This window comes from Jaculus jaculus, chromosome 9, assembly GCF_020740685.1.
Source record: "Jaculus jaculus isolate mJacJac1 chromosome 9, mJacJac1.mat.Y.cur, whole genome shotgun sequence".
NCBI classification, from domain to species: Eukaryota; Metazoa; Chordata; class Mammalia; order Rodentia; family Dipodidae; genus Jaculus; species Jaculus jaculus.
Window position 1 is genome coordinate 43,952,946 of NC_059110.1, and position 27,144 is coordinate 43,980,089.

At 40.9% G+C, this 27,144-nt stretch overlaps 2 protein-coding genes across 2 annotated transcripts; both read right to left on the reverse strand.

Moving 5' to 3' along the window:
* Positions 1-362: 362 nt before the first annotated feature.
* On the reverse strand, positions 363-15,501 carry Smpdl3a (sphingomyelin phosphodiesterase acid like 3A). The gene is made up of 8 exons (XM_045158785.1): positions 15,414-15,501; positions 13,673-13,886; positions 13,121-13,265; positions 8,827-8,923; positions 5,328-5,497; positions 4,577-4,757; positions 3,273-3,397; positions 363-994 (listed from the first exon to the last, which is right to left on the reverse strand). The coding sequence occupies exons 1-8, from the start codon at positions 15,499-15,501 to the stop codon at positions 677-679; spliced, it is 1,338 nt and encodes a 445-aa protein (XP_045014720.1). The 3' UTR covers positions 363-676.
* Positions 15,502-22,782: 7,281 nt separating this feature from the next.
* Fabp7 (fatty acid binding protein 7) lies at positions 22,783-26,744 on the reverse strand. Its single transcript, XM_004651231.2, has 4 exons — positions 26,578-26,744; positions 25,996-26,168; positions 25,277-25,378; positions 22,783-23,140 (listed from the first exon to the last, which is right to left on the reverse strand). Exons 1-4 carry the CDS (start codon positions 26,648-26,650, stop codon positions 23,090-23,092), a joined length of 399 nt encoding a protein of 132 aa, XP_004651288.1. The 5' UTR covers positions 26,651-26,744; the 3' UTR covers positions 22,783-23,089.
* Positions 26,745-27,144: the final 400 nt, after the last annotated feature.

A 27,144-nucleotide genomic window follows, 5' to 3' on the forward strand; every position in this document is an offset into this window, starting at 1 on the left:
CTAGGTCAGCCTGGACTATAGAGGGAGACCCTGTCTCAAACAAATAAATAACCTAACAAATATCAGTAGCAAACAAAAATCCATGATCAACAATAATAATAATAGTGAAACAAAAAATAATCATGAAGGGCTGGAGAGATGGCTTAGTGGTTAAGGCACTTGACTGCAAAGCCTAACTACCCATGTTCTACCTCCAGATCCCATGTTAGCCAGATGCACAAAGGTGAAGCAAGTGCAAGGTCACACATTCATCTGGAGTTCAATTGCAGTGGCTGAGGTCCTGGCGTACAAACTCACTCTCTCTCCCTCTATCTGTCTCTCTCTCTCTCTAAATATAAAATAATTTTTAAAAAATCATGAAACCCAGAGAGAAGTATTCATCTTTATTATATAAATGGCAATTTAAATGACAGCATAAGTTAAGTATAATTTTTATATAAACTTGGAAGACAAGATATTTACATTCAATGATCATCCTATTAATGTACTTGAATTATTTTCAATACAATACAAATTTAGGATATTATAACATCTATTTGGGCCTCATATAAAGAAGGCAAAGATGGTAATTCTGCTGGTACACTCAATATTACACCCAAATTTGCATAATAATTCCCACAGTTGATCTCAGAAGCAGAGTGATGCTACATTTTCTGTGAACACAATCTGTCAAATACTAGTGACTCTGCTTTATAGAATATTGTTTAAGGCAGTCCATATAAGAACTATTATCAAGATTCATAATTGCACAAATTTGTAAGGCCTTACATTTTGTATCACAAGTTATACTGCTATCATAGCTCACAAGGAAATAATTGTAGTATTTGAGAAACTGCTTGCTGTCTGGGACAGCAAAATGCTTAGCTAATCTGTGTAAGCTCTGTGGCTGCAAATCTTGAACATCATAGGTCTGGGTCAGGATATACTCTAGTGTCCAGTTGGATTCTCCCTTTAGATTCGCTTCTGTCAAGTTCAAATAATACTGCAACATATCCTGCAATTGAAAACAGGAGGTTTTGGCATATGAAGCATCATACAACAAGACCTGTAGGACATTCTTTTTTTATTCTTTTTTTTTTAAACAATTATTTATTTATTTATTTATTTGAGAGCGACAGACACAGAGAGAAAGACAGATAGAAGGAGAGAGAGAATGGGCACGCCAGGGCTTCCAGCCTCTGCAAACGAACTCCAGATGCGTGCGCCCCCTTGTGCATCTGGCTAACGTGGGACCTAGGGAACCGAGCCTCAAACCGGGGTCCTTAGGCTTCACAGGCAAGCGCTTAACCGCTAAGCCATCTCTCCAGCCCCTGTAGGACATTCTTGAAGTGCCATTATGGTTAAATTAAAAAACAGTCTAGGGGCTAGAGAGATTGCTCAGTGGTTAAAGATACTTGCTTGCAAAAGCTAGTAGCCACCTAAAGCCAGATACCCAAAATGGCATATGCACCCGGAGTGTGCATTCAGCAGGAGGCCTTGAAGCATCCCCTCGCTCTCTCTCCTCCTCATCCTACTCCCAAATAAATAAAAAAGAGTATCTCAGTACCAAATCTGTATCCCATGTTAAAAAAATATTGAAAGAATAATAACCAATAACTGTATTCAAATTAGTGTGTAGGGGCAGCGAGCCAGCTCACCAAGCTTACTGTGAAATTCTCAAAAATTTTGGGAGTCAGTTGATGTTATACTTTGGTAGTTTGAAGTTATTCATGACATGTATACTTTCTATCTGGGAAAATAAGCAGGCTCTCCAAGTTAACAAACTGTTTTCCCTAGTGAATCAGTTACTGAGTACTTGCTGGCACTCCCGTGTACACTCACCTTTACTTTACAGACAAAAATAGAAGGGTACTAGAATATACATGTCTACTTCTCTTTTGGGCCTTTTCAAAAAATAGGCTTATGCCAGGTGTGGTGACACACGCCTTTAACCCCAGCACTCGGGAGGCAGAGATAGGAGGATCACTGTGAGTTCAAGGCCACCCTGAGACTACATAGTGAATTACAGCCTGGGCTAGAGTGAGACCCTACCTCGAAAAAAAAAAAAAAAAAAACAAAAAAAAAAAAAACAAAAAAAAAACCCAAAAACCCTCATTCTAAGGAAACGTCTACTTAGTTTACTAAGATATACTTTTATTTAGTGCTATATGAGGGGAATCTTTCCATTTCAGTAATTATACAAAGATACGCATGTGTGTACACACAAACACACCAAGACATGTGTGATAGTGTGTATATACACACATATTTGACATTTAAATAGACCACTGATAGATGTCAACTAATTTTTGAACTGATGTATCAGTTGTTTATTATCCATCTACTGTTTATTATTTCATCTACTGGATTAAAACAGATGTTATAACATCCTCTCTTCCTGTTATCCTGAGAAATAACAGAACCATCTTATTTAAATCTGCTTAAGAAAAATGCCTTGAAATAAAAGATTTTCAAATTATATTTGTAGAAAATGTTAGTTCCCCTACCCAAGGTTCCTGTAATCTAAATGGTCAACTGCTTTGTTGCTACATTGTTCTAAAGCACAGCGCCCAAAACATGCTCCAAGGACCTTTCAAGACAAAGGTAAATATCTAATTTGATTTTTTTTCCTGTAAAAATTACTTCTGCAAAATCTTACTGAGCACTCAGTATGAGCTAAGCCTTGTTGTAAATGCCCAGATTTCTCCATGGAATCATCTCAAGCACTTTATAAATTCAGTCATATTTTAATTCCCATTTTGTGGATGGAGAGATGGCTCAGTGATTAAAGGTGCTTATTTGTACAGCCTAACAGACCCAGTACCTATGTAAAACCAGATGCACAAAGTAGCAAGAGGGACTGGAGCTTCTCTCTCTCCCTCTCCTCTCTCTCTCTCCTTTTCCTTGTCCCATTTTAAGGAAGGAGAGATCAGAGCTCTGAGCAGTATATGGTACAACCAAAGAGAGTTTATGACTCTAAAGCCTGCATTAAGCCTCATATTTATGTTTGTGAGAATAATAGTTAATTTGGTTGAGGAGAAAAAGTATATCAAAGGCACAAACAAGGCACCACGGAGTAAAGCTTGAAATAAGTGGGAAGCCCTTAAAGGGACAGTCAACCTCTTAAGCACACTGCACAGAAAGTGCTAACAGATACCTGTGTATAAAAAAGGACACAATGAGGCATCAACACTGAGTCATCTCATATGGTCTGCTGAGAAGGACTCCAGTAAAGGAAGGAAAACCACCAATACACACAGTAGCAGGTGGACTCTGAAACTGCACTGACTCACCAGTAATGTGTAGTTGCCAGGCTCATACCGAAACAGTCGGACACCAGGATTATTGGTCTCTCTTTGGGAAACACCCTTCACTGGTGTTACAGCAGGAGCCACAAACACAGAATTTACAGGATTTCCTGCACAAGACAAAACATAATGCAGATTAATTGAATTTATCAAAAAAAACTTTGTCCTACCTTGAAGAAAGAATTGATAAAGATGGACTCAATGGGATAAATCATGAATTATTAAATTTATTTAGGGAGAAATTATAATTTGTGGGTTTTACTTTAGGGAGTAATTATAAACTGTGGGGTTTATTTAAGGAACGTTCAGTCTATGAAGGAAGGCTGGTACAGAGTCACAAACAGTTGGGAAGTAGGAAACATGCTCTCATGTGGAAAATGCTGCACAGTTAATAATGTCCTTTTTAAAAGAAATTGAGGCTTTCCAGGAAATACTGGAGAAGACTCACTAGCACGTGGAGGATAGAATTTAGAAGCTGTGTAAAGATATTTAGAATAACACATATGGTATCTACCACATGCTTTCCTGTGGAGGGAAGTTAAGAGGACAAACAGTGAGGCTCAAGGAAAAATAAGAGAAAAAATATAAAGCAGAGTCCAATAAATTCAGAGGAGAATTGACTAACAAAGAGAGATACACTCATGGTTACTAGAGTTTAAGGAAATTACAAAGGTAGTAGACCTAGAGATAAGTGAGAGCACCTATGTGGTAGATCTAGAGTGTAAGGGAAATACACATGTGGTAGATTCAGAGACCACGGAAAATCATGCATGTAATCTGTACTCTTGTGGTAACTCTCAACTTCTTGCTATAGCTTCTTTTTTCTTCCGCTTTGCTGATGATAAGTGACAAAGATAACTAAGCATCAACATGTATGAGGTTAACAGATTTTAAATGTGAAATCATGATCTACATTTTAAATCCCGAGAAAGAAGACACATGAAAGGAAATGTCTCTGGCAGATATAACATCATGAGCTCTAGAAATTCAAGTACCTGAGAGGAACTTCATGAGAGCTGAAGCCTCGGAGACTTTTCTGTGGATCTCAGACAAATGAGGCTATCCCTGGAAAGCTATGAGGAGCTCATGTTGGAGAAACCAAATATAGGCCTGACCTTATGACTTGGACACTCAACATGCAAGCATATGAGATAAATCAGAAAAGGTGACTCCTGGCAATTTTTAAACAGAGCTTTAAATATCCTGAATCAATTATTTTAATTTTTGGATATTTACTGCTTTTCACTGGCAGCTTGGACCAGGGAGGTGCACACAGAATGTAACACTACCTTCTGTATCTGAAAGCACCATGAGACTGTCTCTGTGGGTGTGTCCGTAGAACTGCCCTGCAATGACAGTGCTGTATCTTCTGAAAATGTTTACCAGCTTCTCATTATAGCACTGCCGCATGGCTGGGATGCCACTTGAATATGGTAGATAGCCCACAGGAACATGTGCTATGATGTACACCTGGGAAAAGAAATACAAGGAGGATACATGAGAGCTCATTTGCACATTCATTACCACTGAATGACATTTGAATATACAAACAACAGTCTACTAATACAAAAATTTAGAAAGCAAATATAGCATCTGCCCTGTTTGGGGCAAAAGTGTTGAAATTATGAAGTTATTAATGATAGTGTATTATACTTGTCTCATTTATACTTTGGTTTTGATGACATAAGGTAACTATAGTAGACAGCGATTTATTGAAGATAGAGGGGAAGTTCCATAATGGTAGAAAGAGTTGGCCCCCTTTCATGGGCCCAAGCAGAGAAAGAGAAAAGCTACCACCAAAATGCAAGCAAGCACACTTTAGGAACCCCAGGCAAAGCTCAAACACTTTGCATATTTTTAAACTGGAATTCCCCATACACACCTTAGGGCTGAACCCCAGGATCCACCCAGTGACACCTTCTCTAGCCAGGTGGCTGGAGATCTAAGTTACAAGTTTGAACAAAACTCCTGAATCTATTGAGGGACATCTACTCAAAATACCACAGTAACCTATATATACATTTGGTCCATGGAACCTACCTTCTCGTTATTGTGCTGAGAGTGGTTCAGAGTGCTCTCCAGCCATTCAAACTGGTTTGCTGGGTCAGTCTTGTTCAGGGTCATAACATTTGGGCCATAGTATAGATTTGTGTTCAGACTTATGATCCTCAAGTTGGGATTACTTGTAACTTTCTGTGAATAAAATCCTCCTACAAACACAAATTTAAAGTACATTTTAGGAACATAAGCACACAAATATGCAGACACCTTGAAAGTAAATTCTCAAGTTTTACAGAGCAGCAGTCAGGAAACAGGCTTATTCTCATTGCTTAGAAAACAATCTGATTGAACACTATCAAAAAGATACTATGGGGCTGGAGAGACGGCTTAGTGGTTAAGAGCTTGCCTGTGAAGCCTAAGGACCCCAGTTCGAGGCTCAGTTCCCCAGGTCCCACGTTAGCCAGATACACAAGGGGGAGCACGCGTCTGGAGTTCGTTTGCAGAGGCTGGAAGCCCTGGCGCGCCCATTCTCTCTCTCCCTCTATCTGTCTTTCTGTCTGTCTGTCGCTCTCAAATAAATAAAAAAATTAAAAAAAAAAGATACTATGTTCCAGGTCTACGTACAGAGGTGTTGCAGTTGTATTAACTATTCAGATGAAAAGATAATTATACACTTGGGCAATAAGCAAAGAGATTGATTTTTAAAGGAATAATTTATACTTTTATGTGATAGGAAATGTGAGATATTATAGAATATAAAATGTAAAGAATGGGAGTACATATGGATCCTGCTGAGAGCACTGGGGAGAAAAGTTAGAATAAATTATAACTGCTAAAATCTCAGTGGAGTAGTATAAGGCATGACCCAACCACACCCTGATTGCCACACTGGCACTTACAGAATGAACCACTACTGAGCTTGTCATTTTGGCTTTGTATCCACTTACCTTGCCATCCTTTCAATCATTACGGGCCCCAGCCTCCTTAATTTCCTATGTTCACCCCTGTAGTTACAACACCCTGCAAGTTTTCTCAAAATAGCTGACAACTATCACTTGAGGTTCTGGGATGACAACTTTGGAGAGCATCATGCTGGACCAATCTGATGAAATCACTTTTGTTCTTAAGGCTTCCAAAGACAGACTTCTATGAAGCCAATGTTTTACCAGAAATTAGGTGAACATCCTTGGCCTCAAACTCATAATATTACAGGAATGTGCTCCTTCACTTGGCTCTTTAAGAATCTTGATCATACTTTGTGGTTCGTCCTTCAATGTGTACAAGCTCCCCATATGTGTTTCATGTTGAAAGTTTAAAACCATATACAATTCCCCAGATTAATCAGAATCGTATTTCTAAGATAGTAGGTCTCAAATTCATATATACAAAAGTAGTGATGGGCCAGGTATGATGGCTCATGCCTTTAATCTCAACACTCAGGAGGCCAAGGTAGGAGGTCTGCTGGTGTAAGTTCGAGGCCAGCCTAAGACTACATAGTGAATTCAAGACCCTACCTCAAAATGAATAAATAAATAAATAAATAAAAGCTACTGCACTAGAATTTGAGTTTCATAGATGAGCACCCTACTTAAGATCATAAAATGTCAGAGAAGTACATATTGACCAACCAATATTTCTACAAGAGAAGAGGACTATGCTAATCAGTCTTCCATCCCTATGGGGGAACATGTGCCTGAAAATATCAACTTAAAGATGGAGGGAATTATTTTGGCTCATGCTGTCAGAGGTTTCATGCCATGGTCACTTAGGTCCAAGACTCTGGGTCTGTGGTAAGATGTGACATTGTGGCAGAAGGAAAGGGAAAAGGAGACTTCTTGCCTCATGGTAGTAGGAAGGAGAGAGAGGAGACAGAAAGATAGGCAGAGACACACAAAGAGAGAGACAGAGTAAGCGTGTATGAGATTGAGGGGCGGGGAGGACAAAAATCAAGGCAAGGCAAAAGATACACCCTTCAAAGGCATGCCTCCAGTGACCTACTTCCAACTAGGTTCTATTTACCATGAGCTCATTAAGCTATGAGATCATTAATGTAATAATTCATTAATGAACTAGTCCTATAATGATCCAATCACCTATCATTAGCACTACCAACTGGAGACCAAGCCTTCAACACATGAACCTTATAAGGGTACATTCCATATGAGCAATATTCCACTCCTGATTCCCAAGTCCAACTTACAACACAAAATGCATTTAGTCAGAAGTCCCCACAGTGTCAACAGTTCCAGCATTTCTCAAAAACACAACTCCACTTTTCCTCTGAGTGTCACAATGAACTCTTCCCTATGAGCCCTATAAAACATTGAAAATGAGTGACGCCTTGCCAACAATCACAAGGTAAGCATCCCATTATGGTTTTGATTTGAAATATACCCAAGCTGGTTTTCCAGTTGGTGGACTTACTGACAGGTTACTGAACCATGAAGGAGCTAACTTCATCAGTGTTTAACCCAAAGGCTGAATGATCTATTTAGAGATGGTGCCAAGCTGGAGGGTATATATAAACCAGAGGGGCATGTCTTTGAAGGGTGTATCTGGCACCCATTGTCTATCGTGGTCATAGTCTTTTTTCTGCATCTCTGTCTGTCTCTCTCTCACATCTTTCTCTCCTTCCTGACTAACATGAGGTAAGCAGCTTTCCTCCATCACATGTTTCTGCCTCAATACACCCAACTAACCACGGACCTTTGAAACCAAGAGACCCAATAAATACCTCCTCCCTTAAGTTAAATAAACTTTCAAGAATTTTATCACAGCATCAAAACACTAAGAGAAGATATTCCAAGAAAAGACAATGAGTCATAAGGATGGCTAAATCAAAGCAGTAGGATGAATATTGCCTCCTGCAGCTCCATGTCTGGCACCCAGGGCACACAGTAGTGGCACACCAGCTGTTAAGAAATTGGGCAGCAGCCCAGCACCTATTGCCTTTCTCGCTTCAACGCACATGGCCTCTCTCCTGAGCTATGCTTGCTGCCAGCTTCCTCTTCCAGGAGATGTTCTATGTTCCTGTGTCTCTGGCTACTTGGATCCCTATCACAGCTTCAGCTTCTCTCCCAGCTTCACATACCACCCTCTCAGGGGCTTCCCACGGGGCTTGAGGTTAGACAACACCCAGGAAGGACTTATCAGGCACTAACTCTGCATTCCTTTTCTAAGTACTGCAAAGTCCCTGTTAGAAGCTTAGTTATTCTCACCTTACCACTTTTGGTTTCATAAAGTTCTTTCTCAGTTAAACATTAAAGTCCAATCTATCTTCTCAATCCATTTTCCACTTTAAATGTACACATTTTATTTACATTTATATTCAAAGTTCAGCTTTTGTTCATTCTGAGCATCTTGGTTGAGGATGGAATGGGGAGGACAGCTCCCATAAAGGTAAAGAGGCTCACAAGGCAACATGGGCCTCTCACTGTCTCCATAAAGAGTTGGGGCAGAGGCTCCCCAGAAGGGCAATGCCAGAGAAAGGAGCAACATGCATCAAAAGAGAGGCAAGGTAAGGGTGTCTTTCTCTTACCTTTCCTCAAGGTACTAACAGCTTCTTCATCGAGCCAAGGTTTCCAGAGGTTGGCTACAGCATTGTACACCTTACTGCTGGCTATGGGCAACTGATCCTGGCCACAAACAAGACAATCAACAATTAAAAATTTAAAACTATAACAATACTTGAATGCAGACTGCTACATTACACATCTGTAGATACAAGAGTAAATTTCTTCTTTAAGGAATTTATAGTTTAGCTAAGAAAAGGGGGACAAAATGTGATCAATTAATGACAAGACGTTATATGCTTATCATGCAGGTCCTGGGAGCACAAAAACAGGAACATTAAGTTGGGGGAGTAGCAGAAGAGGAAGCATTTAAACCAGGTCTTGAACAACAATTTCACCAAATGTGCAATCATGGCCATCAATGCAAAATAAATAGCACAGACACAAACCTAGAGGTGTAGACATGTGTGGGACGTACAAAGGAAAGCATGTGTTTGGCCTGTCCACTGTACAGACAGATGAGAAGTGTGTTCATGAGACCATGAGGATAGGCTGGCCCTGAACATGCAGGCCCTAGGGTAGCACACTGAGGTACTGGGAAACCTTAATGACTTAAGGATTTAGCAAAGTCCTTTGAAATACTAAAATTATTATGAAGGTTCTCAGTTCCTTAAATTTAGGAATAGATTTATAGACAGATGCTTTAGGGTTGAATTAGGCTCTCTTTTTTTTACTTCAATATTTTTATTTATTTGCACGAAGAGACAAACACAGAAAGAATGGGTGTACCCGGATATCTTACCACCAAAAACAGACTCTAGATTCATGTACTACTTTGTGCATTTGGCTTTACACGGGCATTGGGGAATTGAATCCCTGACATAATGATTTGTTAGCAAGTGCCTCTAACTGCTGAGACATCTATTGATCCTGAATTAGTCTCTTTATGGCAGCCTATACTATCTTAATGAGAGGACCAGGTAAATGAGGTGAATAATTCAGGAAGCTGTCAGTCCCACAAACACCTAGGTCCTCCCCCATCACTGTGACCTCAGTTGTCTACTGCACCATGCTTCCTCCTGATCCTCTGAGGCTGTGATCTAACCACTGTTGAGAAATGTGGCATACTGGTGTGTGGGGGGGGGTATTGCGTGGGAGTTCCAGTGTTGTTGCTATAAATAGGGACCCAAAGTCATACTTGGGCAGTGAGAGGAAGGAATCCCTAAGCTGCCCACATTAATTCCTGCTTCCATATACTGGGCAGGGACATGCACTGTTGTGTGTATGCTTATTAAGATAGGGTGAAGGTCCATGGAGTTTTAATGAAAGAATCACACGTGTCAAATTTATTTTGGATATTCTATAACCATCAACTCCCAAACAGCAGTCTTAGGAGCACTTGCTGTGGAGCTTTCATGTGATAATTGATATTTCTAAATGTCCGAGGCGAAAAGATAGCAGTGAATATTATTTTTAAAAAGCTTTTTAGATACAAAATGATAATCTAGGAGCTGGAGGTTGAGCTAATGGATACAGTATGTGCTTAAGTGTGTGGGAAGCTTGAGGTTCAATCCCCATAAAAAACATCATAAGGTAGGAAGAGAAAAAATAAAGTACATATGCAATCTAACTTATCTATGGTTATAAATTAGAGAAATTAGTATTTATGGGATGGGGAAATGACTCAATGAGAAAGTGCTTGCTATGCAATAGTGAGGACTTGAGTACAAAACCCAGGTCATATGATGGGTGTTGTGGTATATGCCTGTAATTCCAACACTGGGGCAACGGAAACAGGGAATCTCAAATCTCTGAGCACCACTAGCTATCTAACCAAACTGGTTCAGTGAGAGACCCTATCTCAGATTAAGTAGAATATGATTGAAGAAAATATCCAATATAAACATCTGGCCCCTACATACACTGTGTACACCTGCCTTTATAATCACACATACCTGTGAAACCATACACATACAATCACACATGAACATGGACCATACACATATGCAAAAACAGAAATTAGTAAACTTTGTTTTTCAAGGTAGGGTCTCGCTCTTGCTCAGGCTGACCTGGAATTTACTATGTAATCTCAGGGTAGCCTTGAACTCATCTTTGCCTCCCAAGTGCTGGGATTAAAGGTGTGTGCCACCACACCAGGCTAGTAATTTATATCTTTGAATTACTGTAATATTTGATTTGGTAAAAAGAAAAAAAAAAAACCAAAAATCCCACAAGCCCTAATAAGCACCCATCCACTTACTGAGGGCATGTGAGATGCCAAGATGTAAGCCATACTCTTTTCCTATATCATCACTAATTTTCACAAAAACTGTGCAAAGCAAGAATTTTCACTCCTGCTAACAAATGAGTGAGCTATGGATGTGGGGTATGTGAATTACCCATTACAATCTCAGAAGTAGGGTAGAGTCGAAATTTAAATGTTAGTGAATGTGACTCTAAACCCTGTATTTTCCAGGCTACTGACCATCTAAGGCATATAAAATCAATGTATACAGCCCTGGGCTTCTGACCATTGGTTACTCCCAATCCTCAGCACTGTGCTGCCTAATATACCAAGAGTTGACAAGCTCAGCTGGGCATGGTGGCACATGCTTTAATTCCAGCACTTGAGAGGCAGAGGTAAGAGAATTGCCCTGAGTTTGAGGCCACCATGAGACTATATAGTGAATTACAGGTCAGCCTGGGCTAAAACGAGACCATACCTTGAAAAACATAAACATAAAAAAAAAAAAAAAACGAGTTTATGGGCTGACCAAAAAGACTCACATGCTGTTTGTCCCAGGATTGGACGTGAAGGCTAGGAAAGTACTTGAAGCTTGAGCTTTTCCTAGAGTGAAACTTTTCAAAATCACCATCTTCAAGCTATATTAGCTAAAGTAATTCAAGTCCCCACTCAGCACACATGTGAAGCAATATGGAAAAGATACTCTAAGCAAACGGGAAAATGAAAACAAAGCATATAATTTAGGAAATATTGAGCTTGTTAGCCTGACAAGAACAAAGGGCAGGCAACTGGATGTTGTCTAACTGAGCTGAGAATTGAAATGAACAGGTATACAACATAAGATTGACTGGTGCACACACAAGCAGCTTAGCCTCTCTGGACCTCAGTTTTCTCTTTGATAAAATGGAGAGTTGATCCAGATCAATGGACATATCTATAATGGGAAATACAGAACACAAAGCAGGAATACAGGCCATAGGATTGCTGTGACAATGAATCTACTCTGCCATAATAGCACAAAGGCTCACAGAGACAATACAGAATGAGTGGAAACAGAGACTATCCTTTAAAAGATGTTTACTTACAAAAGCAGGCAAAAATATGAATTTGAACCACATACCACAGTTTGCCAAGTCCTAGCTAAGCAACAATCTCTGGGATCTTTTGTATCTATACAAATATGTTTCTTCATGGCTGTTACAGGTACCTGTGACCACTACTGATTGTTGCTACACACAGGTCAACAAATGGTCAGCCAATGTGATTGAATATAGCCAGGGTTATACATCAAGTACTTTGAATATTCTAAAAATAGTTTTTGCTTTGAAGTGCATCTGGATGAAATAAGATGGGTTGGAATTTGGACTTCCCCTGTACTGGTTATACTACTCTTATGTTATTTGTTCTTAATCACAATCCAGCTGATGGGAATGTACTGATCCTATGTATGCAACAATGTGAACATTTGTCAGCATTAGTTTTGCTAGCTAAACCTATCATGGAAATGCAAATGAATAAGAAAATTATTCAAGGAAAAGAGGAATGGAAGAAGATTGTGAAGGAGAAGAAATTATCATCTACAAATTGGGGTGACTTACTTCTAAAATTGTTTATCAAGGGGCTGAGGAGATAGCTCAGTGGATAAAGCGCTTGCTGGCAACTATGAGGACAGAGTTCAGATCCCTTGCAACCCTATAAATGCCAAGAAGTAGTGGTGGCTGCCTGTGATCCCAGCACTTTGGAGGTCAAGACAGGAGATCCCTGGGGCAAGCCAGCTGCCTAGCTCAACTGGTGCAATGAGCAACATCTGGGTCAGTGAGTTGGAATGTGACTGAGAAAGACACCCAATGTCAACCTCTGGTCTCAACACACAAGTGCACACAGTAGCATGCACAGCCACACAGGCGCTTCTAAACAAGTGAGCACATAAACAATGCAAAAGAATGCATTGTCAACATACTATAAATGAATTCTTTTCAATAAGCCTTTGAAGCTACCCAAAGCCTTTGAAAACTCTGACACTACTCAGGGGGAAAATTTCTCTAAGCATTTCTAGAAGTTAAGGTCAAGTTTACCTGTGGCCAGTAGTCATGATTGCCCAGTGCAGGGAAAACCTGCAGGTCTGGGAAGAGGCTCTGGACGGTTGTTGTCATGTTCGTGATCACGTTTATAACAGTATCTGTTGAGAGTTCAGGTACTGGAACGTGAGGAGGGCTATCCCTGATAAGTCAGAAGCATGAATAAGAAAATCATTTTTGGAGACTTATGCATAAGTCCTTGCTGTGTCATCTTTATTAACATCTACTTCGAATAGCGGAGTACAATTAGAGTCAGTGAGAAGCCAGCTGTGGCAGTACACAGGCAGTCTCAATTAATCAGGAGGCTGAAGCAGAAGAATTGTTCCAGCCCAGCAATTTGAAAGTAGCCTGGGGCAGCATAGCAAGACCCCATATCAGAAAGTAGGGGTGCTTGTCTACTTGTCTCCAATAGACAATTCTATAAAAAGAAAAAATGCAATTAAAAAAAAAAACACAGAATCCCAGCCTATTTCATTACCTGCTTAAGGACTTACAAGAAGTAAAATGCTATGCTATAGTCAAGCATGGGGTGTTTATATAAACACTTACCCGGTCCATATCATGAAAGATGCTTCTTCTCCTGAATTCTTAATAAAATCAAATGCTGACAAAATAAGTTGATATGGAGAATCACAGAGGACATCTCCAAAAGGGCCAGGGTTAGAGGCATTTGCACCTTTGGATGAAGCACACACCTTGGTGTGGTCATCTGTGATGTGGTAAGTAGGATCTAAATGTAAGTCAGTCACATGCCAAAACTGCCCTGTGGGTTAGAAAAGAAATGGTTATAAATCCACTTCTCCTCAGGAATTCCCATGCAAATGTTAATAGTAAAGTACAGATAAGTGCTCCTGAGACAGAAGAAAGCCTTCACAATGCAAGTGTTCTGACACAAGACTGAATACAATCCTTCCATGGGAGAAGGTGAAGATTCAAAGAACAGTAGGAAGAACATCCAAGATGCATGAGTTAGAACTAATGAACTCAAAATTAGCAATGCTTGGTTACCTAACAAAGACTATAGAACAAAGGGGAGTTTGCATAATGAAATTTATGGACTCATCCTTCTGGAGACCAATGATCATGTCGATCATATCATATGGAAACTCAATAATAGCATGTCTCATTGCAGAACTATTCCTTGGTAGAAAAGACTGATTTAGAAACATGATGTACTTTGTCAAGTTTGATCAAGTGAATCTACTGCAGAAGCAGGAAACGTGTATCTCAATTAACTTTTATATAACCTTGTCTCTTGTCATTAAATACAAATCTCCGATTGAAACCATGAGACTAAAATAGGAAGTCCAAGAAATTTTTTAAAGCTATGTAACAGAGGTAGGCCTATCATACACTTGCATAAAATGTTAATATTATAGGAGGCATTTGTTCAAGATAGTGTTCTCTTTGGGCTCAGGGAAAAGCCAGATGCTTTGATCGCATTCCTGCTTGGAAATTATCTTAAGAAGGATTTTACTTCTTGAAGGAAATATTAGAAAAAGTATCTCCTCATAAAATATTTATTCTATGCCAGGCACAGTATTAAGCCATTTAAATATACTATGTCATTTCATTCTGAAAGTGACTCTGAATTTCTGAGTTTCGAGGGGAGAAACTAATATCAGCTAAAGTACAACGGCTGCTCAAATATGTATAGCTTACTAATGCCCCACATGAAGGGTCCCAAAGTTTCCTTATATTTGATTTACATGTAAATTCAACGATTTTGCTACTTTCTCACATATAATTGATTTTTAAATGTTATTTATTTATTTACAAGAAGTAAAAGAGAGAGAGAATGAGAATGAATATGAATGTGCATAGCAGGGCCTGTTCCCACTGCAAACAAATTGCCTATGCACGGGCCACTTTGTGAAACACTTAGTGACAGGCAGTATAAGTGTTGGACATGAATGAACCCGGTGCCCTGGCAGAAAGCCCAGTGGACTCAAGGGTGAAATGGCCCGGGAATTTTGTGGTTTAAGTCGCTCTTGCTGAGAGAAGGGCAAAGCAAGTCAGTCACTGCGCCGTCCACAGATAGGCTGGGGCGACTCAAGGACGACGGCAGGGGCGAGATCCAGCCTACAGCTTCCCGGCCCGGGACCAGCAGCTTTTCCATCCTCCCCCTCCGCGGGCGCAAGGCAACCGAGCGGCAGCTCGTAAACAAGAGCCCCGCAGCGCCCCTGCCGGGCAGCGGGTCCCCGCGGCCAGCAGCAGCTCGCCCGCGACCTCGCCGGCGCCCACCCCCACGTCCCGCCACCGCCCGCGCCCGCGTCCGACGCCCACTCACCCGGCGCCCCGCGGCGCGCCAGCGGCAGCCCGGCGCCCGGCCCGGCGCTCAGCAGCACGCAGCAGAGCACGGCGCCCCGCAGAGCCATGGCGGCCTCTGCCCGGCGAGACTCCGCGGCGCGGCGCTCGGCTCGGCGGCCGGGGGTGGAGCAGGCCGGAGTCGTTGGGGTGGACGCCCTGCAGGTCACGTGCCAAGGAGGATTCCCCGGCGAGCGGGTTCGCAGCTTACTTCGTGGGTCAGACGGAAGGAACACCCTTGCCCACCAGCCGTCTCAAGCGTCCTGGCGCTGAAGTGACGGGTCCTTAGGCCCAGGTGTGCGTGGGACGTGCCGGCGAGCACTGGGACGGCTGCCTGCGTCTTGTGCTGGGCCTCTACCGCCTGCGAATTCGAGATGCGCAGTCCCCAGCACCCACGCCACAGCTGCTCACGGTCACCACGGTGCATACAGTTTTTAACTTTTTTCACAACCGAGTTAAAATGTAACCCAAAATCACGCTGGAGACATCGAAAATGTAAAATAAGGCTGGAGGGATGGCTTAGCGGTTAAAGCCTGCGAAGTCAAAGGATCCAGGTTCGATTCCCCAGAACCCACGTAAACCAGATGCACAAGGGGGCGCAGGCGTCTGGAGTTCACTTGCAGTGGCTGGAGGCCTCGGGGCACCCAGTCGCTCGCTCTCTCTCTTTCTTTCTTCCCCTCTTTCTCTGTCAAATAATTTTTTTTAAGAGTCTTCCTCAAAAAAACAAAAAGAAAATGTAAAATAGACACTGCTGCATTTCCACACACACACACACGGGATTTTTGAAACTACTTTGGCCTATTTATATAGAAACAAAAAATATAGAGTCTCCAAACCGTGTTAGGCATATATTCTTTGTTGCTTTATGATCTGTAAGGGTGCTAGCCTCTTTAAAATCAAACTGTTAGGCATACGTTCTTACATTATTCTTTGTTCCTTTACATTTATGGTGATGCTGGCCTCTTTAAGGTCAGGCTAATAGTTTAAAGTTATAAGGCGTGGATTTCTTTTGAAAAGTCCTTTGGCAAACACCTTGTAAGCATGTGAAGGCTCTGAAGAAGCTGTCTGCTTTAAAGACCTTGCAGGCTGCTTGACCATGGCTAACTAGACTCTGATGACTCTGAGAAGATGGAATGTTATAGGCGGGTAGCCAAGTTGTCTTGGGATATCTCAGGCCCTCGCTCAATTACCTTAACCTGTAATTCTGGCCTAACATACTCTTGACCAATAAACATCTCAGAGTATATCACTAAACTTAGTTATCTCTAGCTTCCACCAACCCTAAAGCTAAGAACACTGCAATAGCTAATACTTACACAGTTCTTGCCTTGCCTTATCTTTCTATCTGATCCTACACCAACATAATTCATACATGTGTTAGATTACGACTTTTGTTCTGTGACTGTAAAAATTCATGTATCCTTTCCTGTGGCAGAACATGCCATCTTCAGTCTAACTTGAGTCCATGAACCTGGGTCATTGTCACTCACATTTGGCTCAGAGTAAGTTATTTTCATATTTCTTTAAAGCACAGTTGGATTTTTTTTACACCAGTGATATTTTACAAGTGTTGTGAGCATACTGTGTTAGAAACATAGTAAACACACTTATGTCGTTCCACAAAGTCAGAATTGAATGACAATAAATTCACAAGGTATGTGTTTACAATAGCAGCAATTTTCCAGATACTTGAGCCTTCCTTGATAGCCCTGGAGGCAAACACAAATTCTTTTATTCCAATCTTAATTACTGAAGTTGATTCTTAAATCACACTTTATACAGTAAATATCTCTGCATATATTATGGAATGTCTACAAAAGTTTTCAAAGACAAAGAGCTTCAAGCAGGCCTAAGTAGCCAGAACTGAGAATTACTGGAAATGCAACACAGTGGTCTCTGTGTTGCTAAGATGACCTGTGACCAGGATCAAGAAGCAAGAGTGCTTCTGCTGATGGCTGGAGAGTTGGGCTTTAGGCTCAGAGCTGTGCTGGAGCCAGGCAAAGTATAGGACAGGAGAGTCCAGGACCAATGCAAGGCTGGTCTCCACAGGCAAACAGGCAAATTGGCTGAGGGCAGTTGAATACAACAGGTAGAAAACCATGAGGACCAAGCTGAGCTAAAGCCCCTGTGAGGGAGATTAAGGTAGACAGTCAGGAGGGAAGGCCCAAAGAGGGAACATTGCTCAGGCAGAGCCACAGGTCACATTCTGATCCAGCCACCCAATCAGCTCTCTCACCCCTGACTCCTGACTCAGCCCCTGAGCCCAGACCTGCAGTTCTCTTTGAGTTTGAGGGCAAAGCCCACCACAATGGATTATAAATAGATCCTTAAGAGGTGAGCAAGGTCTCTTTTGGCTTTTCACCTCTCCTGAACTTCCAGATCCCTAGGGTGGTAAGGCCCTCACCTGGGTCCTACAGGGTTGAGATGGGGGACGAGGGACACCCCCATTCCCATGTGGGCTTCCTATCCATTCCTGCATTCTACTTGGCAGGGGCTATCTGTATTTTCTTTTATTTCCTTCTCTTAATCTAACTAAATCTCTCTGTGTCTTACCCTCTGGTCTATAGATTTAATTCTTTAAATTCATAATTCTTTAAGTTTATTTATTTGGCAAGGAGCTCCAAAACTTCCATTGCAGTTGGACTGATCATGAGTGCCTTGATGCACATACTGGAAGGTCAGATAACAGTTCTCTGGACAATTGGTATCACAGTTCTAGGCGTCTCCTTCATTATGGGGCCCAGGTGAGAGAGTTGCACCAATTCCACAGTCTGGTGTGTCTGATAATATTCTAGTGCCTAGTTTTCCTGATGGGATTTCAATATGCTTATATGTTCCTTGTAAAGCTTTCAGAAGCCTTTCATTTCATCCCGGCCTCACTCTAACTGCCAGAGACTGCCATATTCTATTGTGAAATAGAGGCTTCCAATAGTTGTTTCTGCCCCCTCCTTGTAAGTAAACTCAGGTCGGTCTGCAAGCAACACCTACTATTGTGGTCGTTCCTAGGCCCTTCTGTACCAGAGTGAAGGAAATAGCTCCATCCCTAGGAGCTAGCACCTGTAGACCTGAAACAAGATCAAAAGTCCCACCTTCCAAAGATGTGGGAAGGTATGGCTCCAGCAGAACTCCCCCCATACATACAGTGAGGGTCAGACACCCCATAAGCACAGTGTAAGAACTTCTTCCTATCACTACCACAAGAAGACTTTCAAGCATTCTTTCTCTTGCTAGGCACTTCAGGGTTCCCTTGTCTCTTTCTTTGCTCTGAACCCCTCCAACACATTGTTGGCATTAATTAAAACATGGGGCCCAAAAGAAACTGTCTCCGTGGTTTTCTAAATTCTGAACCTAACATTACTAGAGTCCCAATTCACCCTGATAATTTTGTAGGGTGGCATTCTTTCTGCTCCCAGGAACAAGCCATTTCTCTGCCTGTGCTGCATGGGTAGTACACATCCACCCAGGTGTGGGAGTTATCCTCCACTCTCAAAGCAGAGTCCCTCAGGCAAGTCACAATCTGAAAGCCATTGTTTTCTACAATATGGGATACCTTAGAGCAAGCACAGCCTGATCTCAATCAGTATATTTGTTTCTCACTAGGGAGAAGATTACTTTGTAGCCTGCCTAATTTAATGAGTGCATCTCATGAAAGGGGTATTGAGATGAGAACCAAGCCTCTCTTCAGGTCCTGCCAGGACCCTCCAAGTCCTGCTCCCGCTTGGGAGTGATTCAGAAGCAGTGCAAAAACCAAAAGGCTTCCCAAGGGCAGGAAAAGTAATCTGCAGGTGCTCAGTCCTCAGCCCAGGGTTGAATGCGGGAGAGTGGGACAGGAGACACAATGGTGAGCTTGTGAAAGAGCAACTTCAAAGCCAGCAAAATAGAGTTCCTAGTTGAAGCATTTTAAGACAGGAAATGGAGCAATTGTAAAATTACCAAACTTTTGCTCATTTTTTCCAATCTCCAGTACACATAGAAAGGAAATTAATTGTGAAACAGCTCTTCAGTTAAGTAAGCAAAATGCAACATACACATTTTGAAACGTAAGAAATGTTTGCAGTCCTAAAAAGATATGTTTAAAGTGAGTGAATAGATGTCGTGCACCCTTTCACTCACTTCACTTTCTTCGATTTTCTTTTGTACTTGTGTTACAAGAGTTTTGGGGCTCCTTGAAAATACACCAATGTACCAACAAATTAAGGAAACCTGGATTCTGTCTTAAAAATTTTAATTAAAATCTATAGATAAGAGGGTAATAGACTTTATTAAATTAAGAGAGAAAAAATGCAAAGAGCTCCTGTCATATGGAAAGCAGAAGGGAGCAGAGTGCCTACCTGGGAATTTTCTACCAACCTTGTCTCAGCCCAGGCCAGCAGAGGTAGGGATGGGGGTCTTACCAGACCAGTGACCTGAAGGGTCAGGAGAGATGAGCAGCAAAAAGAAGCCTGCCCACCTGGTAAGGATCTGTTTATAATCTTCTTGGGGTGGGCTTTACCCTCAGACCCACCTGAGTCTCAGAGAGAGCTGATTGGTCTGGACACAGGGCTGGCTCAGAAGAAGGGGGTGAGAAAGGTGATTGGATAAGATTGGATCAAATGTTGACCTCTGGTTCTGCTGAAGCAGGCAGGTGGTGGTCGTTCTTTGGACCCTTTCCTGACTGGCTACTTAATTATAAAGCTACCTAATTCCCCCTCACTGGCTCTGTAAGCACAACGTACCCATGTACCAGCTTCTCTGCGGGTACATCACAACCTTAGGCCCTATTTGTGGGTCTCTGTGTCCCAGGTGTGCATTTATCTGAAAGAGGGAAGACATGAGATAGCAGCATAGAATTCATATTTTTGCCAGTGGTCCGTGGCTAGTCTTCATAAGGAAGCTTTTAGCCTGGCATAAATATATTTGAGAACTTGTAAATTCAAAATGTTTTTTTTCTACCAAATGTTGGTCAAATTGCCCGTGGTCTTGGTAAATTTCCTTCTATTTGAACTCTTTTGAAAAGCAATGGGAAAGGGGATTAAAAAGTTAGTGCACTGGATGACACATTATTAAATGAAATGAAATTTGAAGAAAAATGATTTGCAAGTACCCTCTAAAAATACAGGGAACAAAAATATCTGTTAATGATCTTTCTAGAAATAGGTATGTGACCTACCACTGCAGCCCCTGGTCCTTTAGCCCACGTATCATAGTCTCCGGTTTAGGCCCCCCAAGCACCCTTCCATTCTTTACCCTTCACTGCTGAGCTGCCTCCTCACCCACAGCGTATTGGACATAGCTTCTGGGGATCTAACTCCTATCTTCATGCTTGTGAGGCAAGCACAAGCACTTTACAGCTATCACCCCAGTCCTAGGTAATCTTATTTTGATATAACAATTGTACATTCAAATTCTGAATCCTGTTTTGTACTCTAATGATAGTCAGGTACATGCTGAACATCCCTAATACAGAAATCCAAAATCAAAAACATTCTAAAGTTCCAAATGGACATGACAGCACATGCAGAGTTTACCACAATGTGGCCTTAAATGACAGGTCCCAGTCAAAATGTAAGTGCATTGATAATATTTTATAAAATTATCTTTAACTTACACATACTTAGGTAAGGTATGTGTGAAACAGAAATGAATTTTGTGTTTATATTCAGATCTCATCCTCAAGATACATCATTATGTGGATGCAAGTATTCTAAAATCCAAAACATTATTGCTCCTGCATAGCCAGCCTTTTCTATAATTAGGTAGTAATATTGAAGTGAGCTGTGTAAATTAAAGGAAGCACCCTCATATTTTAGGTTCTATAATAATGAGGTAACAATATTGCAGTGGGATGTGTAAGTCAAAGGAAGTACTCTTTCATTTAACATCTCACTTACGTGGGACTTGAGTTAATTTATAAGATCTTGCTGAGCTAGTTGTGGTGGTGCACACCTTCAATCCCTGCACTCAGGAGGCCAGAGTAGGAGGATCACCGCCTTGAGTTCAAGGCCACTATGAGACTACATAGTAAATCCCAGATCAGCCCCAGATCCTCAAGAAAACAAAAATTCAAAACAAAAAAATTTGCTGAAATCACTAGGGTGAGTATTTCCAAGACAGAGAGGGGGGGGGGGGGGAGAGGGACTGACTATAGGATATAGGGGAAAGATTTCCTAAGGGAAAATGAAAGCTTGCATTTTTGTTCCAGAAAAAAAAAAGGCCAAATTACTAATTTTCAAGAGTAAGTAAAGGGAAACTGCATTTTCCTGTTTTCATTAATTTACTATACATGAGAACTTGCTTTTATAAATTTAATCCACAATTTCCTCATCATTTTACAATAAACACTCTATCATGTAATGAGATTGAGAAAATGGCAAAAAGCTATATTGTAAATAACAAAATAGAGTCATATTTGTTGATTTGTACATTAAAAATGCAAACCAGTTACGTTATTTACTGTGGTTTGGACAACTAAGTTCCAAGAACATCTTCCCCTTTTCATCCCCTCCAGGGAAGAGAGGGATTTGAAACCTTTCATTCCCCATCTGCACATATTTCACTATGGCACCTCTACAGTTCTACTTAGCAAGTAGTCCAGGAAAACCCTTTAGAAATCCAAGGTGAAACCACTTCCTTTCCCTAACTGTCTTCATAGAAACTTTGATGAATGGCATTATATGACATTTGGATTATATTCATCTTTTTACACACACTCTGTGTGTGTGGGGGGCCAGGTGGGTGGGCATACCAGATCTTGCCAGATGACTGTGCCACTTTTACATGGGTAGCTGGGAATTCAACTCGGGTTGGCAGGCTTGGAAAGCAAGTGCTTTTCAGCATTGAGCCATCTCCCTATACCCTTTTATTTATCTTGTTTTGTGTTGTTGTTGTTGTTTACAAGGTAGGGTCTCACTGTAGCCCAGGCTGACCTGGAATTTACTATGTAGTCTCAGGTTGGTCTTGAACTCAGGCCAAATCCTCCTACCTCTACCTCCTGAGTGCTGGGATTAAAGGCATGTGCCACCGCTGCCCAGCCCTATATTTATCTTTGAACAATACATTTTGAAATTTGTCATTTTGTTTCTTTAGACTACATGCTTCTAATACCAAAAAAAGAATAATTTTTAGTCAAATCCACTGTGATAGGACTTCTTTAAATCCTAACCAGATGAATTTATTCATCACAAATTCTTCATGAAAGTATCAAAAGAAATATGACATCTCACATTTCCCAAAGCATCGGCTTGTTTTTAAAATTAGTGTTCATCCAAGGTAATGGTTATCCAGTCTTACTTCATACCATAAGAAAGGCAATTTATTCAAAACTCTAATATATAATTCCTAATTGGATTGAAGACATAAAAATGACACAGAAATTTAAAGCAGAGGGTAAGTTTTTATTTCAATTTCATTTGCATTCCAAATCCAATAGATATATTTACTTCTTCATAAAAAAGTTATTATAAAATTGTAATGGAAATTACAATAAAACATAAATTTGCAGAACAAAACAGGATGAGTTGCACATATCAAAACAGGGGAAGATGCTTTGAATAAGAAGTTTTTAAGTCACCATTTTCTGCTCCATACCAAGTAACCTTCTAATTAGTGATGACTGGATGTGCTCTGCAGCAGGCTGGTCTGAGACTCCAGGAAACAGAAACTCAAAGAACACCAGCTTGTTCATGCCTTTTCATAACAGCGAACAGCAACAACATCACCAAAGGTAAGAGTCTGAAACAGCCAAAAGGCAGTGAGACACAAGAATCTTCCTAGCTGAATAATTGAACATTATCATATGCATGATTTAAGTATTATGCCAGAATAAAGACAATCACAAACATAAATATTGCATGTTATTTTCATTTCCTAAATAAGCAAAAGTAAACACAATGGTTCTACAAGTAAAATGCATGCTTACATTGCTCATGTTTCTAAAATGAAAAGGAAATTTAGTTGGCAAACAAATTCAGGTTAAAGAATTCCTTTCATACCAAAGGGAACTAGAGAAAATTGGGTGAGAAATGTGTGGTGTCTATATTGTTACCTCAGCTATCTGTTTTGAAAGTGAATGAGGGGCAGGAGAGATTGCTCAGTGGTTAAGGCATCTGTTTGCCCAGCCTAAGGAGCCAGGTTTGATTCCCCAGGACCCACGTAAGCCAGATGCACAAGGCAGTGCATTCATCTGGAGTTCATTTTTAGTAGCTGGAGGCCCTGGTGTTCCCATTCTCTCTATCTGCTCCCCACCCCCTCTCTCTCAAAGAAAGAAGGAAAATAGATTATTTTGAAAAGAAAATGAATGAAATTTGAGATGGGTCTTTATAATCTGGATTAATTTCTTTAGAAAACATAATCATTTGAACTAAAGGTACTTGGAATGATTTGTCCACAAATCAGCAGGAGAATGTGACTGAAGAGTCTCCCATTCCTGTGACTGCCATACTTTAGCCCACATGACCCTCAGTGACTAGTGGGTAGGGTATGGAATGTGGGCTCTGTTCCTGTGATGTGCAATCCAGCTGAAGAACTACCATCGAATCACTTTACGCAGTGTGGGCTGGTGTGCTTGTGTGCTTGTGTGTTTTAAGGGTCTGGAGTGCCCTCACCACCCACTGCTCTGCTGCTTTTTAGTATCCATTCTTTTCAGGATCTCAGCTCTACATGCCAGAGCTGGAGTGCTCCAGTTTCCTGTAGTCAGGAGGGACATGAAGGTAAAAATATTCACTGTATATTTATAAATGAATCCTTTTTTTGTGGGTAAATCTATATACTTTACTGTTGCTCTGCTGTATGACCCCCACACATGAAGAGATTGTATTTCAACCTAGTGGGAGTCAAGATGATGTCCCTTTCCTTAAGTAATAGCAGCAACAACAACAACAAAAAAAATCTTTCTGTTGCTATTCTAGCAGGAATACATAAATTCTGCTCCAAAGAAAGAATCAGCTTGACTAATTCACTGCCATTGGAATACTTATGAATTTGTAGTTTTAAGGCTCTGAAAAAGTCTAGATGAAGGCTTAATATTGTTCCCACTATGAGATATTACTCTATCAGGAGAGAAATTGTTTCTAAAATTATTTTCTATTTTATAGTATTTATATGCCTTACCTAGGGTTGAAAATATATTTGTAAGTCACCTTGCCCATTAAATAAAAAAACTGGAATTAAAACAAAAAGTTGGGTTATTAATTAGATATGCCTGTATTTTGTTTTATTTTCTGTTATGCTTTAGGTTATCTGCAGCAAACTTGCATGACCTTTTAAACTAAAATATAAAATTTATAGGTGCCATGAAATAATTTTTCTATGATGCAATAAGCTTCATGGTCTCATTGTATCATGTAACTTTATATATTTTCATTGCTATTCACTTATATTTAAATTTCAGTTTGGAGGTTAGATAGTCACAGTAATGTTATAAATTCTTTTTTAAATATTTTAGTTATTTGAGAGAGAGGGGGGATGCAGAAAGAGACAGACAGAGAGAATAGGCATGACAGGGCCTCTAGCCACTGCAAACAAACTCCAAATGCATATACCACCTTGTGCATCTGGCTTATGTGGGTACTGAGGAATTGAGCTGGGGTCCTTTGGCTTTGCAGGCAAGTGCCTTAACTGCTAAGCCATTTCTCCAGCCCATGATGGTATATTTTTAAACACCTATACTAGATAGATTTTTTTTTTCTGAAATTACAGAAGCTGAGAAGAGGAAACAATTTCTCCTATTTTACATATTATTAAAGGACCTTGACAATGACATGATATTATTTAAAAGTGCAGAAGAGACAGAGGCAAAGAAAAGGGAGAAGGGATGAAAGTGTGGAAGGAGCCATGGATAGAAAGTTGGGATTATTACTTAGCACTTACCACAACCATTTTGCCATCCTTAATTTCTCTTATGAACTTTGTTTCTTTGCCATCCCATTTCTGTACATGAACAAGTTTGTTTCCATCCAGCCTAACAACAGACTGAGACCAACAGCAAAATGCAGAACATAGTAACAGACAGAGGTCAGATTTCTCATGTGGAAATCAAATGGCATGACTTTTGAAAGTGTTGCATGGTGAACAAAACATCATCAACTAAAGATGCAATTAGTACTTTATCCTTTGTGATTTCAAAATCCACTGCCACACAAACTTTAATAATTTATAATTTTACTGAAACACAGATCTAATTGAAAAAACTTCATACATCAGAGAAAGACTCTGAACTACTGCTTCCTGCTTAGTCACCACAATTATTTAAGCCAAGTTTTAGGATAAGACAAACCAGTCAGTCAGTCTGAGGCAATCAGAGGAAACAAGGTGCAGTCTTTCTGTCAAATGAACACTATTCAGTATTTTCTGGATCATAAGTTGGTATAAAGCTGAAAACTGTATAGCAAGAGACAAACAGTCTGGAGGCTTGGCTACAGAAATTACCCAATGTTCATAAGGCAAGAGTGTTCATCCCAGTTTCCTTATCCCTAAATGGAAATTCTGAAAATGCCTTCCACTTCCCAACTTCTTTAAAGTAAACACACCAGGAATTGCTTTCATTCCTTCCTGCCCACCCCTACCCTACAGAAGAAACAGCTTCTTACCTTACAGCTTCGGTCATCTATACTGGTTTCATCAAACTCTTCTCCCAGCTGGAAGCTGATCTCTGTGTTCTTGAATGTGCATTGAGTTCGGATCACTACTTTGCCTCCTTCCTGAGTGATGATCACCGTTGGCTTGGTTACATTCCCCACCTGCCTGGTGGCAAAGCCCACACCTAAAATAGCAAAAACAGTGAATGTGGTCAGCAGTAACTTCCAAAATAGCTCAGAGAGTGGAATTTTGCTTTCTAACTCTAGAATTCAGGTCAAAATGGAATTTCCATTTGAGCCTGATTAATGATTAGCCCATTGGCCAGATAACTACTAAGCACAAGTAATAAGACAATGCTAAAGGAAAAAAAAGTCTCAGGAGCCTCACAGACTATCAGAGAGTTTTATTATTTGTCCGTGGGCAAGAAGGCAGGCAAATTCCACATTAAAATCCATTCACTGGGAGACTGTATAGCTTTGTCCAATTAGAATAATGTGATCTTCCTGTCTCTTGCTACCCTGGTGGATGAAGAAAAGGATTTGCAATAATCAGAAACTACAGTTTAACATGAGAACAGGACTTATTTTACCTACCCAGAGCTTTCATGTACTCATCAAAGTTCTGACTATCTGTCAGCTTCCAGGTAGCACAGAAGGCCTCCACCATCTCTGCCCCCTCCTGAGCAGTGTGGGAAGTATGAGAGGGACAATATCGGGTCTTAGTGCCACTGCAGCTCAGGAGACCCCTTTGTGTCTTGGCAGCCGTTTGGGCCTTCTTATCTGGAAAAGCAGCAGGCAGAATGCCAATTAACTGAATGGCTATCTCACCCCACTTTCCAGTAGGCTGTCACAGGGGGAGGAGGGCTCCAGTCTTCTCCGTGATTGGGTCAGGCCACTGGGTTAGCAGATTAGGTCAAGTTGCTCCCAGTGCACACACTATAATCCTGACGCCTGAAAAGCTCTGCGGGGATTCGGTATGGCTGGACACAGGGAATGGGAAAATGAGAGAGGGTCTTTCAGGTTCCATGGGAGGATGGAGAAAAGCTTGGCAGGGGTAATCTCAAACTGGGAGGAAAGAAGAGATGCACAATGGGATATTCAGACTGATTTCCGTTAAGGACAAAACTGGTTACAAATGAGGACCCCTAGCAGCAAAAACCA

What these genes read in the sequence shown, in the direction of transcription:
- Smpdl3a (XM_045158785.1), bottom strand. Translation starts at nt 15,501, where the DNA reads ATGGCTCTGCGGGGCGCCGTGCTCTGCTGCGTGCTGCTGAGCGCCGGG. An exon ending in ATCATGACTACTGGCCACAG is followed by an intron (nt 8,924 to 13,120) that starts GTAAACTTGACC and finishes GTTTGTGGCCAG; the next exon opens with GATCAGTTGCCCATAGCCAG. An exon ending in GGTGCTTTCAGATACAGAAG is followed by an intron (nt 3,398 to 4,576) that starts GTAGTGTTACAT and finishes TGTCTTGTGCAG; the next exon opens with GAAATCCTGTAAATTCTGTG.
- Fabp7 (XM_004651231.2), bottom strand. Translation starts at nt 26,650, where the DNA reads ATGGTGGAGGCCTTCTGTGCTACCTGGAAGCTGACAGATAGTCAGAAC. An exon ending in TGAGTACATGAAAGCTCTGG is followed by an intron (nt 26,169 to 26,577) that starts GTAGGTAAAATA and finishes TTGCTATTTTAG; the next exon opens with GTGTGGGCTTTGCCACCAGG. An exon ending in TAGATGACCGAAGCTGTAAG is followed by an intron (nt 25,379 to 25,995) that starts GTAAGAAGCTGT and finishes TGTTGGTCTCAG; the next exon opens with TCTGTTGTTAGGCTGGATGG.